Source organism: Globicephala melas, chromosome 5, assembly GCF_963455315.2.
Source record: "Globicephala melas chromosome 5, mGloMel1.2, whole genome shotgun sequence".
Taxonomy (NCBI): Eukaryota; Metazoa; Chordata; class Mammalia; order Artiodactyla; family Delphinidae; genus Globicephala; species Globicephala melas.
In genome coordinates, this window is record NC_083318.1 from 75,130,775 (window position 1) to 75,149,369 (window position 18,595).

At 35.8% G+C, this 18,595-nt stretch overlaps 1 protein-coding gene across 2 annotated transcripts in view; it reads left to right on the top strand.

The window, feature by feature from the left end:
• Positions 1-18,595, top strand: part of CEP135 (centrosomal protein 135) — an 86,048-nt gene that overhangs the window by 45,489 nt on the left and 21,964 nt on the right. For both annotated transcript variants that reach the window (XM_030880606.2, XM_060299386.1), the window contains exons 14-18: positions 3,967-4,044; positions 11,094-11,245; positions 17,145-17,260; positions 17,334-17,488; positions 17,915-17,970. In XM_030880606.2, the coding sequence (XP_030736466.1) occupies positions 3,967-4,044; positions 11,094-11,245; positions 17,145-17,260; positions 17,334-17,488; positions 17,915-17,970 (557 nt within the window). The remainder of the gene's footprint in view (positions 1-3,966; positions 4,045-11,093; positions 11,246-17,144; positions 17,261-17,333; positions 17,489-17,914; positions 17,971-18,595) is intronic.

Consider the following 18,595-nt stretch of genomic DNA (forward strand, 5'->3'; position numbering starts at 1 on the left):
TACTTTCTATCTCTAGATTTACCTACTCTGGACATTTCATATAAATTGAATCATTCAGTATGTGTTTCTTTATGTCTGGCTTCCATAGCTTAGCATAATGTTTTCAAGGTTCATCCATTATGTAGTATGTATCAATACTTTATTCCTTTTTATTGTGGAATAATATTCCATTTTATGGATAGAAAATATTTTATCATTGGGGTGGTTTCTACTTTTTGGCTGTTACGAATAATGGTGCTATGAACATTTGTATACAACTTTTTATGTGGATATATGTTTTCATTTATCTTGGACATATACCTAGATTCATATGATAACTATAACTAACCATTTGAGCAACTGCCAGGCTGTTTTCCAAAGTGGCTTTACCATTTATATTCCCACCAACAGTGTACAAGAGTTCTAACTTCTGTACATCCTCACCAATACTTGTTATTAGGTTTTTTATTATCATCATGCTGGTGGGTGTGAAGTAGTATCCATTGTGTTTTTCATTTGCATTTCTCTGTTAGCTAATGTGCTTATTTTCAGTGCTTATTTGGTCGCTTGTATATCTTCTTTAGTGTCTATTCAGATCCTTTGCCCATTTTTAAATGGGGTTGTCTCATTATTATTGAATTATAAGAATACTTTGTATCAATATATTCTCAATATAGTCCCCTTATCAGATATATGATTTGCAAAAACTTTCCCCCATTCAGTGGGTTGTCTTTTCATTTTCTTAGTATTGTCCTTTGAAGCACAGATAGTTTTTAATTTTGATGAAGTCCAATTTATCTATTTTTTCTTTTATTGCGTGTGCTTTTGGTATAACATCTAGGGACAGTATTTTATATTTTATAATCTTCCCCCAAAATTTTAATATACATAAAGCACTTAATACTACTCAGTACATTATAAGAACTCAATATTAAACTATTACTGTTAACTATTACAGAGTCCATAGTTTACTTCCAATAAATATTATTGAATTAATGCTTAGAAATTAGTCACTAAGATTAAGAATAAAAACATTTAAGTCTTATAGGGGTAGTCTTTATGTCATAAATTTTCAGTTAAAGTTTTACCCCTACAAAATACTTTTAATTGGGATCCTTTGGAATATTGCCTTCCAGAAAGTGCTTTTTTATAAAAATAATTGTTAAAATTACCAAATGGAAAACTTCTGTGCAATATGGCAAGTTTTAGTACAAGCTACTGGTTTAGCCTTTTCCATATCATTGAAATGACTAAGGAATGTAAAAACAGGATTAAAAAAATGCACTTGTACCAAAAACTCAGAAAAAGTGACATTCATATGACCAGAATCTTTCTGGATTACAAGAGTCAGGATTTATGAGTTTGCAATAGGTCTTTTACATAAAAACTGAACTAATCCTCTCCGTCTTTAAGTCTTCTCTAGTAGTTTCCTGTTGTTCCACTATCTACCCAGTTGTTGAACCCAGGCACTGAGTCCTCTTTCCCTGAAAGCTCCTATCTCTCATTTAATCACAAAGTCCTATTGATGCTACCTCTTAAATAATAGTTAACATTTATTAAGCCCTTTCCACGTGGGAAGCTCTGTTCTCAGTGCTTTTTACAAGAGCTATCTCAATAAATCTTCACAATTGCCTTTTTAGTCAGGTAATGCTTACAGATGTGGTCTCTGAGTTACAGTGAGTTTAAATAATTTGCCCAACCAACAGACACGTGAAAAGATGCTCAACATTGCTAATCATCAGAGAAATGACATTCAAAACCGCAACGAGATATCACCTTATACCTGTCAGAATGGCTGTCGTCAAAAAAAAAAAACACAAATAGCGAATGTTGGCAAGGTTGTGGAGAAAAGGGAACCCTTGTATACTGTTGGTGGGAATGTAAATTGGTGCAGCCACTGTGGAAAACAGTACGCAGGTTCCTCAGAAACCTAAAAATGCAACTACTGTATGATCCAGCAATTCCACTCCTGGGTATATATCTGAAGAAAATGAAAACACTAATTCGAAAAGATATATGTTCATAGCAGCCTTATTTATAGTTGCCAAGATATGGACACAACTTAAGTGTCCATCAACAAATGAATGGATAAAGAAGATGTGAGATATATATATATATATATATATACACACACACACACACATACACACACACACACACACACACACACACAATGGAGTACCCACTCAGCCATAAAAAAAGAATTAAATTTTGGCGTTTGCAACAACATGGATGGACTTGGAGGGTATTATGCTTAGGTAAGTCAGAGGAAGACAAATACTGTCTGTTATCACTTATATATAGAATCTAAATAAAACAAACTAGTGAATATAACAAAAAAGAATCAGACTCACAGATACAGAGAATAAACTAGTGGTGACCAGTGGGGAGAGGGAAGGGGAGAGGAGCAAAATGGGGTAGGAGATTAAGAGGTACAAACAACTATGTATAAAATACATAAGCTATAAGGATATATTGTACAGCACAGGGAAAACAGCCAATATTTTATAAAAACTATAAATGAAGTATAATCTTTAAAAATTGTGAGTCACTATGTTGTACACCTAAGACATATAATATTGTGGATCAACTATACCTTAATTTTAAAAAAGCAGTAATAATAATTTGTCCAAGATCACCTGCTAATGAAGTCACAAAGAATCTGGCTCCTCAGCTCACACTGGTTTCTCTTCAGTCAGCCTACTTGTTTCCGTTCCCCTGCTACCATCCTATTCTGGCCATTATTCTCTCTCAACTGCACTAGTGTATTAGCGGCCTCTCAAATCTGTATTTCACACTGAAGTCAGAGTCATCTTTCAAAGATATAAATCCGATCACATCACTTCCTATTTAAAATCCATTAACTGTTTTCAGGGACTTCGATGATTGGCCCTTGCCTACTTCAAGGTCTAGCTTCTTTTCCCCAAGCTCATCCCCCCTATTCCTCTCCCCTCAGTTTCTCAACGCTAGGCTTAATGGACTTTTTCTTGCCCTCAACTTCCTAAGGAAAAAATCCTTCACCCCTTCCAGTCCCCTCACCTGGCTAATTCCTGTTCATCCTTTATAGCCAAGTTAAACATCATTTCCTCACAAAGGAAATGAACCCTAGATCCTAGACTCCCTTTCAGTATGTCGCCATAAAGTTCCTTTTCCTAGCAGAATATTCATGTATTTTATTTTAATATGTTTAAGGTTTGTCTTTAATAGACTATAATGTCTATGACATCAGAGACTTTATCCATTTTACTGTATTCCTAATACCTTACTTGGTGCTGGGTATATAGTATGTACTCAATACCGGTTGAATGATTTAATAAACAAAAAAAATGCATACAGCACAGTGATCTTTTCAATGAAATATATAATCCAAACATCAGATGTCTTTACTTATTTTTAATGAATAACATGGATGGAAGTAAGAATTTGTACGAAAAATTCTCACAGAACACCAACATATCACTTGTCCTAGACTTAGCATCAGCAAAAGTTGGATAAGGTAATATAACCAAAAATAACACTCGTGTTTACACTGTTGACCAGCTCATTGTTGAAACTGATCACTTGCATGGCCCTGTAGCATTCTGCTTCCTGTGTCTTTCTGATCCCATCTGTTCTTCCTTTATACACTTTTCCTCTTTCATCTCCTCTCATGAGGGCATTCTCCTGAGCTTACTTAACCTGCTGGGTTTTTCCCTTTATAGTTGTGCTAATGGATTGATCTGTGTAAGTCTTTATAAATGAACCCATACCAATCTGTGTCTTCTGTTATAGTCATACATGGAGGTAAAGCATAAAAGATGAGAACCTCTTGTGTTTTTGTTTTCAACCAAAAGCATTGTTTTGGTAACATTTCGAATGATTTTCTTTCTAAAACATTTCTATGTTATAAAAAGACAGATAAAATAGTACTGTAGACTTGCATTGCTTACTTTGGTAATTTTGTTTTATTATCTGATGTGAGTGAACATCTATAAAATTCTCTTACAGCATCTCCATGAAATGAGTATTTTGGAAAAATCAGAATTAGAGAAAACTGTTGAACATTTGACATGTGTTAATCACCAGGTAATTTATCAAACTGAATTTGGGGTATATTTTGTTGTATGAATGACTATTTTAATTATAGTTTTAATGTACTGTATGGTTTTTTTGTTTGTTTTTCTTTATCTTTTTTTTAATTCACATCTTTATTGGAGTATAATTGCTTTACAATATTGTGTTAGTTTCTGCTCTATAACAAAGTGAATCAGCTATATGTATACATACATCCCCATATCCCCTTCCTCTTGCATCTCCTCCCACCCTCCCTATCCCACCCCTCTAGGTGGTCACAAAGCACCGAGCTGGTCTCCCTGTGCTATACAGTTGCTTCCCACTAGCTATCTATTTTACATCTGGTAGTGTATATGTCCATGCCCTCTCTCACTTCATCCCAGCTTACCCTTCCCCCGCCCAGCCCCCATGTCCTCAAATCCATCCTCTACATCTGTGTCTTTATTCCGGTCCTGACCCTAGGTTCATCAGAACCATTTTTTTTTTTAGATTCCATATATATGTGTTAGCATATGGTATTTGTTTTTCTTTTTCTTTTTTTTATGTTTTTAAAATTAAAAAATAATATGTTAGAGAAACTGTATAACAGTGACTAGGAGTATGTACTCTGAAGGTTGACTACTTAGATTCAAATCCATCTTTGTCACCTGTTACCTGTAGGCAAGTTTCTTAAACTTTTCATCCCTTAATTTCTTTATTTGTAAGATAGAAATGGAGCTAATACTTACTTCTTAGAGTTTTTGTGAAAATTAAATGAGTTAATAGATATCAAGAACTTAGTATAGTTACTGACATATCGTAAGCACTCAGTAAGTGTTAGCTATGATTATTGTTGTTTTGCTCTTGTTTAAAAAATCATGTAATACAAAAAAAAAAAAAAAAAAAAAAAAAAAAATCATGTAATACAGACTTAGAGTAAAAAGTGAAAATCATTTTCATTCCTTATTGCTCTCACTAGAGATAGGGCTTTTAACAAATTGGTATGTGTTCTGATAGTCTTTTTTTCTTTCTGTGTTTTGTTTTGACTAGTTTCTTTTTCCCTGTCTTCATTGTTTTTATTTGTCTGCTAATTCTATCATCTGTTTCTATCAACTTTGGGCCACTTGATTTTTTTCCCTCTTCCTCATAGGCTGTATTTTCCTGCTTCTTTGTATGCCTGGTAACTTTAGATTGGATGTCAGACATTGTGAATTTTATTTTCTTGGTTGCTGGAGAGCTTGTATTCCTAGAAACACTCTTGAAGTTTGTTCTGGGATACACTTAAGTCAGATGGAAGTAGCTTGTTACTTTTTGGTTTTGCTTTTAAGCTTAATTAGGTGGGACTAGAATGGCATTTAGTTTCGGACTAATTTTGTTTTACTCCTGAAACCAAATCTTTTTGAGTACGCTCACTACCAGTTGCCTCATGAATTATGAGGTTTTCAAATGACTGATGGGAAAAGAACCTATTCCTGGCCCTGCATGAGCCCTCAGTACTGTTCCCTCTAATTCTTTGATGGTTCTTTCCCTGGCCTTGGGTAGCTCTCTGTGAGCTGTGCTCTCCTCAGCTGAAGATTCAAGGGGCACCCTTTATAGATCTCTGGTGCTCTTACTCTGTGCAGTTCTCCAGTATCCGCCCTGCGAATTCTAACTGCTTTGGCCTCCCTTGACTCTCAGTCCTGTATTCTGAACTTACGGGAATCACCAGGTCCAGCTGGTTTCTTTCCCTGTGCCACAGCTTGGAAATTCTTCAGGCAATAAACTGGAACAATTATAGGGCTCATCTCACTTGTTTCATCTCTCAGGGGTCACTATCCATCATTGCCTAATGGCCAGTGTCTTGAAAACCATTGTTCCATATGCTTTGCCCAAATTTTTAGTTATTTCAGGTAGAAGGGTCCCTGTCACTCTAGCCTGCCCAGAATCTGAAAGCAAGAATTAATGAACTGGAAAATATATCTGAAGTACTAGAAGTCATTGGAAAGAGACTAGGAGATAGAAAATATAAAATAAGTTAAAGCCTTAGAGAATAAAGTGAGAAGGTCCAACATTTATTTAGTCAAAATTCGGAGAATATAATAAAATATGGGAGAAGGCTGTATTTGAAGACATAATAACTGATACTTTTCTAGGTATGATAGAAAACACAGGAATCCTCTGATTCAGGATGTACAGTGAATTCTAGTAGCATGACAAATCCTAAGCAAGATAAAAAGAAAATCCATACCATTTTTATAGCAATAAATAATACAAGATACCTATGTATAATTTTGCAGGATCTTAATAGAAAACATTTTGCATCCTTACTGAAAGACATTAAGGAAGACCTAAATAAGTGGAGAGATATATCCAATTTATTAAAAAGGTGACGGATATTATGTTTATAAAATAATGTAAATTCTCGCCAAATTCATCTGTAGAGTTGATGTAGTTTCAGCTGAAATCCCAAGAAGATGGGTGGGTGGGTGGATATGTGTGAGAGTGAACACTGACAATAGATTTTAAAATTTACATGGAAGCAAAGAGCCAAGAATCACAAAGAAATTTTAAAGAAGAACGTGGTGTGGAACTTGTCTTACTAGGTATAAAGACTTTAGAGTCATTAATTAAGATAGGGTGGTAGTGCTCAGGGATTAAGAGAGTGATAAAACCCAGTAGAGAGCAAACCCACAAAATTGTTTCTGGGACAATTGTTCATCTATATGTATATAAAAAAGTAATTGGGGACTTCCCCCGTGGTCCAGTGGGAAAGACTCTGCACTCCCAATGAAGAGGGCCCAGGTTCGATCCCTGGTCAGGAAACTAGATCACACACGCATGCCGTAACTAAGAGTCTGCATGCCGCAACTAAAAGATCCCACATGCCGGAACGAAGATCTCGTGTGCCGCACCTAGGACCCAGCGCAGTCTAGCTAGATGGATGGATGGATGGATGGATGGATGAATGGATAGGTAGATAGATAGCTAGATAGCTAGATAGATATTCTTTTAAATAAAAAATAAAAGAGAATTGGATCCTACCTAAAATATACCAGACCCAAAAATCAATTCAAGGTTACTTGCAACCTTGAATGTTCAAGAAATAGCTACAAATTTTAGAAGCATACAAGAGAAAAATCTTTTTTACCTTGACAAAATAATAATAATAGCAATCATTTATATAGCATTTACTGTGTGTCAGGTACTATTCTCAACATTTTATATATATTTATGTATATAATTTTAATTCTCACAATAACCATAAGAAGTAAATGCTAATATTATCCTTATTTCACAGATAAAGAAACAGAGGGGAAGCTTGCCCAAGATCACACAGCTAGCAGGTGTCAGGTGCCAGTGTTTGCTCCTAAACAAGACACAAATAAGTTTATTCTGTTAAAGAAAACATAGATAAATAGGACCACATTGACAAGAACCTCTTTGTTTATCAAATTGCCATAAATTGAAAAGACAAGCCAATAATGCAGAGAACAACTTACTATACGTTTAACCTAAAAAAAACTCAACAGAAGATGTGAATTGACACTTCATGGCAGAAGAAATTATAAATGGTTAATAAATATAAAAAGATGTTCTACCTCAATAAGAGGGGAAATACCAATTACAACCACAGCAAAATCATTTCACATCCATCAGAAATTAACAAGTTATAGCTAGTATTACTAGTTTTGTGAAGCTTCTGGGAGTGCAAACTGGTGGTACCTCTTTGGAGAATAATTTGGCATTGTTCTAGGTTAGCAAAGGCATACTCTATTAGCTAGCAAATACATTTCTAGATATGAACCCTGGATCAAAGTCAATAAACTATGGCCTCTAGACCAAATCTGGTCTCCAGTCTGTTTTTGTAATAAAGTTTTTATTGGAACACAGCCATGCTTATTTGTTAATACATTGTTTATGGCTGTGTCTTTGTTACAGTAGAGTAGTGGCAAAGGACCGTATGGCTTACAAAACCTAAAACGTTTACTCTCTGACAGAAAAAAGAAAACAATCTGGATGTCAGTTGTGAGGAAAATAAACAGTGGTAAGTCATACAATGGCGTGTTACAGAGCAACAAAAATGAATGAATAATAGCTACAAACATCAACATGCATGAATCTTGCAAATATGATGTTGAAGAAAACATGCAGTATGATTCTGCTTATGTAAAGTTGAAAAACATGCTAACCTAACCTGTAAATTGTTTGGAGATTCATACAAATGTGTGCTAAGGAAAAGCAAGAAATGAGAAACAGAAGATTCAGGTTAGTGGATACTGTGGGCAGGAGTTAGGGGATGTCACTGGAGACTGCTCACAGTAGTGTCAAAGGTTCAGGTAATATTTTTTAAGCCAGGTGATGGGTACACAAATGTTCCTGTTTTTAGTCTTTATACCACACATGTACTCATGTTTGAACAAGAATTCTGGAAGATTTTTAGTGCAAAAAAATTTTTTTTTCCTTTCCCACCTCCATATCCCACAGATTACCATCCACAACTCTCTTTCCTGGTGTTTACTTCCCTGTTTCTAAATAATGTGCTCGCGCTATTTAGTCTTTATTGATTTAAGGTTATTTAGTGAGTCTCCGTGATGGTAGATGATGGATTAGCACTCCCCTTTTCTTCCCCCATTACATAGTTTAATTACATATTTTGCTCACTTAAGTAGTTATTGTTTATATTACCAAGACTTCTCATGGTTTATGGCTCAGCCAAGTGGGACAGTACTACTCTTACCTTTTTTCTTGTAGACCATTTTCCTGGAGTTAATAATTGCTTTTGTTTTGTTTTGTTTCATTTTGTTTTTCGTTACTTTTCTGTTTTTCATTGCTAATTTTTATCAAGAACTCCATCTCTGCCACATGCCTTTCAATATTTTTTGAGTTTTCAAACTTAACCAGTTCTGGTCTTTTTCCCCCTTTTTCCTCCTTCTTGAGCGTTCTGTCTTGATTCATTATGGACTATGTCTCTCCATAGCTGTCCTCATAAGACTTTCCCTGTCCCCCTCTCCTGTGTTGAACCTCATGTTTTCTTCTTTTCTTGGTTTGTTCCTTCATTATGGTATAGCATCTTCTCCAGCAGTTTCCTGAAAAAGAATACATGGGAAGAAATTTTTTTGGTACTCTACTTGTCTGAAAATGTCTTTATTGAACTTTTATAATTTATGATTTGGCTTAGGCATATGGCAGTCCAGATTGGAAAATTATTTTCACTAAAAATTTTGAATACTGTTCTCCATTGGTCTTTCAACTTTCTTTGAGATGTCTGATGCTATTCTTTTCTGAGTCCTCTGTACATGACATGTTTTTATTTCTGAAAGGATTTGGGGTTTTCTCTTTATCTTGTGTCTTCAATTTACTATACTCTTCTGTTTTCTCTCTCTGGAGCTTTATTTGTTGGTTTTAGACTTCCTAAAGAGATCTAATATTCTTATCCTTTCTCCTTTATTTTCTCTTTGACTTTTTGTTCAACTTTCTGGGAGATTGCCTCAACTTTGTCTTTTAGCCCTTCTATTGATTTTTTAAATATATTTGATTTACAAGAGAACTTTCTAGGAAGAGATAACTGGGGTATGAGTGTCCCAGTATATAGACTTTCAGCCAATCTCCTTGTTCAGTTCTCTTTGTGACCCCACCTCACGGCTTCATGCCTCCACGTGTTGAGCTTCTTCAGGCTAAGTCAACTGGCTGCGCTCATTGGTATTCCCTACTGTGGCCATTTTAGGTCAGTGATTCTCTACTGGGGCCAGTTCTGCCTCCTAAGAGATATTTGGCAATATCTGGAGAATTTTTGTCTGTCACAATTAGGGGAAAAAGTACTTATTGTATCTGGTAAGCAGAAGGCAGGGATGTTGCTAAACGTCCTACAGTGCACAGGACGGCCCTCACAACAAACAATTATCTGGCCTCAAAGGTCATTAGTTCCTAGGTTCAGACCCTGCTTTAGATTGTATATATCTTTCTTCCACTCTGAACCACTCTCTGCTCTGTCTTCCACAAGTTTTTGAAGTCACTTGTTCACCCTTGTTTTCTCTCTTGTTCTCTCTGTCCTTATGAGTATATAACCTTATTTCTTTACTGTCATTTTAGCACTGTTTCCAGAAGAAGGGTGTTAAAAATGTGTGTGGTCAGTCTACAGTTTCAACTGGAAGACTGAAATTTATCACTAATGTTTCTTGGTTTTGAATTTTGTATATAGATCATTATTGCATCTGGAGTTTATTTTTGTACGTAAAATAAAATAGAATCTAGCTAATTTTTTGTCTTCAATGAGTGGCTATCCCAGCTCTATTTTTAAAAAGTTTATTCTTTTCCCACTTTCTTAAAATACTGCCTTTTCTAAACTTACATCTGTGATGTATCTGCTTATCCATATGTGAAATCCATACTGTCTTAATTATAGTAGCTTTTTCATTTATTTTGATATCTCATAAAGCAAGCCTAACTGCAGTCTTCCTCCCGCCCCCCATTTTTACTGTTTTTTCTTAACTTTCTTTTTTCCTAAATAAATTTTAGAATGAAATCTGAGTCACCCATCTAATTTTAAAAAGGTTGTGTCAGGATTCTTACTGAAATTTTATTGAATTTACAATTATTTCAGGAAATTTTAATCCCTTTCCAATATTGTGTTCCCATTCAGAAATATGGTGTGTCTTCACATTGTCAGGTTGTGTTTTATGCTCTTCAGGAACATGTTACAGGTTCCTCATATAAATCTTGTCCATTTTGTGTTTGGGTTACGGTATTTTCTGCTCTGATCTTTCTTCAGTTCAGTCCTAGCTACGTTTTTTTTTAGAAATTTCTCAAAATTTTGGCCTGCTAGTGGTTTCCCTTCATTGCTGTTATGGATACATTCTTTTCTTCCTTTCTTGCCTTTCTTTTTTGGTATCTTTTCTTTGATTTCAATGATACTGAAGAGGAGAGAGAGAAAAATGTGTTTGCCTATTCTGACATCTAGAACCTAAAGTGTACACGTGACTTTTAAAGTATTTTTAAATAAATCTAATTTATTTCCTTAGTTTTCTTCCAGAGATATTATGAAAGAGTGCTTAAGGAAAAGAAACTGAGACATATACCTATTAATTTTTAAAATTTAATTATAGCTTGAAAACGAAAAATGTGAATTAAAGTCTAAAATGTTAAAAATGAAAGAAACAATAGAGTCTTTAGAGAAAAAAGTAAAACTCCAAGCTCAAAAACTTAGCCATGTGGCTGGTGACTCATCTCATCAGAAAACAGAGATGAACTCACTTAGGTAAGTTTATTGAAAGTTTCATTTCTCTTCTGGGAACAAGCTTGTTGCTATATAAGGTTCATAATGGTGGCATTTTGGACTAGGCCTTTGAAAAGCAGTAGTTCTCAAAGTTGGCTTTGCAGCAGAATCACTTGGGGAGCTTTTGTAAAGTATGGATTTAGGGACTGATCTCTGGAGGTTCCTGTTCACTGAGTGAATCTGGGTAAGTTTTGAGTATCTGTACTTCTAAAGACTTTCATAGCTTGATATGATTGCAGGCAAATTTTTGTACCTACCTCCTTCTAAAATCTCCCTAACAGATACAGGTGTACTTTGTTTTATTGTGCTTCAATTTATTGTGCTTTGCAGATGTTGTGTTTTTTACAAATTGAAGGTTTTTGGCAAACCTGCATCAAGCAAGTTTATTGGTGCCGTATTTCCAACAGCATTTGCTCACTTCATGTTTCTGTGTCACATTTTGGTAATTCTTGCAATATTTCAAACTTTTTCGTAATTATTATATTTGTTATGATGGTCTGTGATCAGTGAGCTTTGACTATTACTACAACTCACTGAAGGCTCAGATGATGGTTACTATTTTATAGAAATAAGGTTTTTTAAATTAAGGTGTGTGCATCGTTTTTTTCAGACATAATGCTATTGCACACCTAATAGACTACAGTATAGTACAGACATAACTTTCATTTACTTATTTTTTTAATGGCTTTGAATTTTTAATTTAATATTTTTTATTGAAGTATAGCTGTTTACAATGCTGTGTTAGTTTCTGGTGTACAGCAAAGTGATTCACTAATACATATATGCATATATATATACACACATATATACTTTTTCATATTCTTTCCATTATGTTTTGTAACAAGATAGTGATTATAGTTCTCTGTGCTATACAGTAGGACCTTGTTGTTTATTTTATATATAGTAGTTTGTATCTGCTATTCCCAAACTCCTAATTTACCCCTTCCCCCTTCCCCCTTCCCCTTTGTTAACCGTAAGTTTGTTTTTTATGTTTGTGAGTATTAAACATAATTTTATATGCCCTGGGAAACCAAATAATCCACATGATACACTTTATTGCCATATTTTCTTTACTGTGGTGGTCTGGAACCAAACCCACAATATCTCCAAGGTATGCCTGTACTTCAGATTATTTGTACTCCTTAGTGTAGAATTGCTGGAAATTACAGAGTTTTTTGCTACCTATGTCATTGTTCTTCTCGTTCTTCTTTCAAAGAAATGTAAAATCAGAATATTTATATACAGAGTCTAAAAGGTGATGTGTCTGAAAAATGGTAAAAAAAAGTCAGTATGGCCCAAGTAGGCTGTATCTACAGGTTGAAGTCAGGTAATAAAGAACTTGGTATGATAACCAAGAGTGTCTGGATTTTATCTTATAAACATGGAGAACAAACAAATTTTTAACCAAGGGGGTGACTTCCTACCATGCCTCTTAGGAAGTGAACTCTCACAAAAATAGGGAAGGTGAATTTGGAGTCTTAAGAGACTGATGGCAGACAATGGAGACAATGTGTCTGGAGTGAAACAGTGGCAATGAACTTGGAGAACAGTGGCGAGATTTAGGAAACATTTGTTACACAAAATCAAAACAAACTATGTAATAAGACCAAGAACTGGCTGTTTGTCTGTTTAATTAAGGAATACTGTTTAGGAAGAACTAAGGTAGAAGCTTCTTTTTCCGTTTTTTTTTTTCTTTTTTCCCTTGCAAGGCACTACATACATCCTATGAAGGAGAGCTACCTGAATGGAATGGCCTCTCCCCCTCTGGTTCATGTCTATCTATGTTCAACTCCAAAGTACAAATACCATGGTATATTTCTGTCACCCAGAATTACTAGTCTACCCTTTTCCGTTTTGTGTCCAGATGATTGGAGCTGCATTTAGTCCATTTTGCTTTTTCCTTCAAACTATAGCTATAACTCCCCTTTCCTTCCCTCATAGGATACCCTTTCCAGTCTTATAAGACAGCTTTCAGTGCCCTCCCTTGGATCCCCTACCGTGCAGCTCCTTGGGCGTTTTCTCCGCTATACTAATACCCTTTTCTCTTACCCAGCCTCCTACTTCCCTCACCTAGGAATAATCCAGTCACTGTGTTATAGGAATGGGTTGTGGAGAATTTTCTCTTTACCTTTGTTTGTCTGTAAACAGAGACAGGTAATAATGGGGGGATTGCAGGATTCCATAACTTTTTTTGCTCTGACAAATATCAGACTTGTCTCTGAGGAAGGTGTGTCAGTCACATTCTCCATATCAGTATACATCAGTAAACATTAGAACTATGAGTTCAAGCTGTCAGGTTCACATCCAAAGCTGAACCCAATACAAACATAATACCAAGAACTGTATGGAAATAAAGTCGCCTTGTCCAAACCTCATGCAACTTTTGATATGTTTAATAGCGATCTTGCTGTCGCTTTAATCACATCAAGTTCTGTTTCCCTTAACATGAAGACATTTAAGAAGCTGATACTCAGATAGATAAAGCATATATTCCTTTTCATCCACCTGGTGGGCCCATTTTCTCTTTCCCTTCCTGAGTTAGGCATTTTTCATCAAATTTCAGTGCCACCAAACAGTCTTTTCTATATCAAGCACAGTCTCTAATTGTCCAAATAGAGGATCTCTTGGTGCAGCAGCAGAGGACAATAGCCTTAATCCTCACCACTGCTAGCTATGAGCCTCTAAACATTTAGATTTCTGCAGCTGAAAATACCGTCAGACTGTTTTCATTTCACCTTAGTCTTTAGTTATTCTGTGTACCTTCTTTAAAACTAGAGGGTTATGTACTTATCCAGGATCAAATAAATGCATTAGCTGATTTTCCTGGGAAGAGCCCATAAGCTCTAGTTAGAGTTATTATTATGGCAATAAGTATCAGTGTGTTTGTATATTCAGAAAACCAAATATAACTGGTCTCCTTTGAGAAGTATTTATTTGTTAAGGGAATTGAGAACCATTTTAGATAAGGCTCATAGATTCCTTAGGATGCCTAAGAATTATCTTCTGGGCATGTCTAACATTTTTTTCTACCAAGACAGGAAGAGGAGCCAGGGCCCTAAGTAAAGACAGCTGAGCTCATGGAACTGGACTTAGAAGGGCCAAGGGACCTAGGACCACCAGATATAAATCATCATCCTTTTGCAGAAATGTGACAGAAAAGCCAGTCCTTATCCCTATTCCCCTCTCTCAGTTATCAAGAGATGATACTTTCTCAGTTAGTGGTGGTCATAACCATAGAGTCTTGGAGACATCTGAAATAAAACAGGGATACCAAAAAAAAATCCAGCGTTACTGGGCTTCCCTGGTGGCGTAGTGGTTAAGAATCCGCCTGCCAGTGCAGGAGACACAGGTTCGAGCCCTGGTCCGGGAAGATCCCACATAACGCAGAGCAACTAAGCCCATGCACCACAACTACTGGGCCTGCACTCTAGAGCCTGCAAGCCACAACTACTGAAGCCTGTGTGCCTAGAGCCCATGCTCCGCAACAAGAGAAGCCACTGCAATGAGAAGCCTGCTCACCGCAATGAAGAGTAGCCCCGCTCTCTGCAACTAGAGAAAGCCCATGGGCAGCAACAAAGACCCAACGCAGCCAAAAATTAATTAATTAATTAATTTAAAAAAACCAGGGATACCATATCAATCTCTCTTTCTTCTAAGAGGCCATTAAAATTCCAAACCTATGCCTCTTAGATAGAGCTTCAGCTCCATTTTACAACTTGAACACTTCTTATGAATAAAGGACCCTTTATGACGCTGTCTTTGTTTAAAATATACTCTATCATGAAGAGAAGTAATTACTTTTGCCCCCTAAGATGAGAGCATGTATACATCCATGTACTGTAATAAAACTCAGGAATTTGAGGCTCAGAGAGATGGTCTTATCCAGCCACATGGCTGGTAAGTGGAGAGCTAGAATTTTGATTCTAAGTTTTATTGCTTCACTCTCTGGTGGGAAGTCATCACTTCCCTTTGCTTTTTGCTTATAGCACTTTCGAAGCTAAGAAATTAGCTCATCCTAGCAACTTACTTCTCAACAGTTTCTCAAATTTTCCTTTCCAAACACCATGATGACCAATAATATGATAGTCACTCAACTATTCTTTCCTATGAACTTTATACCTCAGTTCTTCCGTTAAGAAGACCTTTATCTTAGCAGCAATCCTTCTGTCAGAAAGTTACTGCCGAGGTCTGTGTGGAATCTCTATTATTCCCTTGCCTGCCTACACTAGAATATGAAAAGGCAAAGCTATTTTTAAGACTCACTAAGGGCCTCCTTTATATGTATAATCAATCAAGATGTTATCCTGCCTTCATTTATCAACCCTACTTTCATTAGGAATTAACCCTGCTAATGAACTTAGATGTAAAAAAATCTTTACATTTCTACTTAGGATTTCAAGCACTGCCAACTACTCAGTGTCCTTCAGTAGGAACTCTGGGAGCCATTCCAGTTTTGAAAGGATTCTTTATAGCTTACTGGCAGACATTTTCCCTTCCACACGGAAGATGTCCTGTGCTCTTCGTAGTAGGCAGTGTGATGTAGTAGAAAAACATTGATATCAGGGTAGACTAAACTGGATTTATATATTTTCTTTGCCTTAACAGCTTTGCCATCTTGAACAAGTTATTATTTGTTTCTATAATATCAAGATAATGGTTCTAATTATGGAACTGTCCTAGGAATAAATGAGGTAATGTCTGTAAATTATCAGTACAGTGAATATTAGCTTTCTTTTTTCTCCACTCCGTGTAGTTATATCTCTCAGAGTAATAGTTGTAGCTTTTACAAGCAGCTTGAATACAGTGAGTCACCTGGACCTCACAGATGATTTTATGAAGTAAAATTGCTTGAACCGAAAGTCTTTCTGACTTGGTTTTATTTGGTTGTGCAATTCTAAAGAAGTCAGCCTCACCTTGACTTCCCTCGCTGCCTCTGGGTCATCATTCATTTGCTATTAGAGCAGTCAGGGTCATGTCTTTTGTGTTTCAGAATATCTCAGTGTTGCATGTAAAACTTTTTCATTTCTGTGGGAGATGTCCCATCTTACTAGTGGTTTCAGAATCCAACCTCCTCCCTATTAGGCAATTCTAAACTAAGCCACCTTTAGTATCTTCTACTATCTCATCTTCAAACAAACCCTAAAAGGAACCTGTGGAAGTCCCCAATAAATAGCCTAATGTGAGAGCCATGTTTTTCCAGCAAGGCCAGACTAAGAATTCCTAGGCCAGGACTAAAAGCTTCCAAAGACCCTAGATGACATGAGAGCAAATTCTTGTTACTTCTGAAAAAAAATTAATCTTACTGATCAGTAAGGGATTCGTCTGAAATTGTCTTTATTTTTGCTGTATGTCTTTTTTTTTTGCTCCCTGAAACCAATCTTTAGTCTTAAATCCTCATTGCACTACAGTTAATACCTATTTCCCTGTTTACTGTGACCTCCCGTTGACTACCTATCAAAAAAAGTCAGAATGGGAAGCAGAATTCAAAGCTTGCTGGTCAGGATGGTCAGGATGTTGAAGTGCTAGGCCATTCTGTAAAAGCAAGACTTTTCCTTTGCCTTGACTATTGAAAATAGATTTTAAGAGAAAGAGGGTTGTGATTAGGAGACGGAGAAAAGCTTTAAAACTACTAGGAAGCCTCTAGAAAAAAGTATACAATTAATTTGATTTTTACACTGTATTATTTTGAGGAAGATGGAACAGTTTTGAAGAAAGGAATAATATATATAGTATAATGCCATTGATTATACTGGAAGAGCTTTAAAATAAGGAATAAAAGAAACTTTAAAAATAAAAATATTTTTTAAGATCTTTCATTTAAAAAAAATTATTTCTACCAGAGATAAAGAATACCATTTGTTTTTGTCCACTGACTCTTTAGGCTAGTAAATGAGCAGCTACAGCGGTCACTTGAGGACCATCAGCACCAACTTTCCATGAAAAGAAGTGAACTTGAATCAGCACAAGCACAAGTTAAAATACTGGAGGAAAAAATAGGTAAGGATTCTTCAATTTTGTTTTTGCAATCCTAATTTACTTTGTCTAACAAACATTTCTTTTTCATTTATAGATAAACTACACTTCAAGATGACTTCACAGAATGAAGAGGCTCATGTAATGAAAAAGACCATTGGTGTTATTGATAAAGAAAAAGACATTCTTCAGGAGACTGTAGATGAGAAGACAGAAAAGATTGCAAACTTGCATGAAAACCTAGCTAATAAAGTATGTGACTGTTAAGTAATGTTATCCAGCATCTGAACAGAAAAGCTTATTTTATTCTCTGTTTTAGATATGCAGTTCTTATTGCCTGTGTACAAGCTCCTAAGACCCAAAGCCATATCTTCTAATGTGTTTAAATTTCATTTTATACCAATAATTTGAATCTTTAAAAGTTCTATTTCTAGAAGACAGTTTTATCATATATGATTATAGCAAACTCAAGGAACAATTCAAATTCTTAGTGAGTAGAAATATGCCAATATATGAAATATAATTGGTACATGGAAATATGTTTACTTGGAGGTTTCTTTTATAATATAATTTATATAATTGGATTTAAACTATATAAATGTGACATTTTATCAATTCAAATGAAGACATTTCTATATGAATGGTTTAGAATCTTACATATTTTTATAATTTCTATAGGAAAAAGCTATTACTCAGATGAAGATAACAGTCTCAGAGTATGAATCTTCTATGAAGTAAGTAATCAATGGAACGGCATCCAGTTTTGTTTTGTTTTGTTTTGTTTTGTTTTTGCGGTACGCGGGCCTCTCACTGTTGTGGGCTCTCCCGTTGTGGAGCACAGCCTCCAGACGCGCAGGCTCAGTGGCCATGGCTCACGGGCCCAGCCGCTCCGCGGCATGTGGGATCTTCCCGGACCGGGACACGAACCCGTGTCCCCTGCATCGGCAGGCGGACTCTCAACCACTGTGCCACCAGGGAAGCCCCGGCATCCAGGTTTTTTTAGAAATTTTCAGTGAATGCAGCTTTATCTATTTGAATAGTAATCTGGCAATAGGAAAATTTCTTTTTCTATTTTCCTATTTTTATCAGTAGCAGTTATTTTCTCAGTCTCCTGCATGGAAATGTTATCCTCTTTAACTTTCTTCCCTCCTCTGTCATCCACATCTAAACAATTATGTCTTATTAATTATTCTTTTACATACCTACTTGCTCCTTATTTCTACTGTAATTACCCTGTGCAGGCCCTAATCATTAAAACTTAGATTACCCTAGTAGCCAGTGTTTAATTTATTCCACATCTAAACCTTTTTGAACATTGTTACAAGACTTTACATTTTATGTCTGGTCTCTACTTCAAGA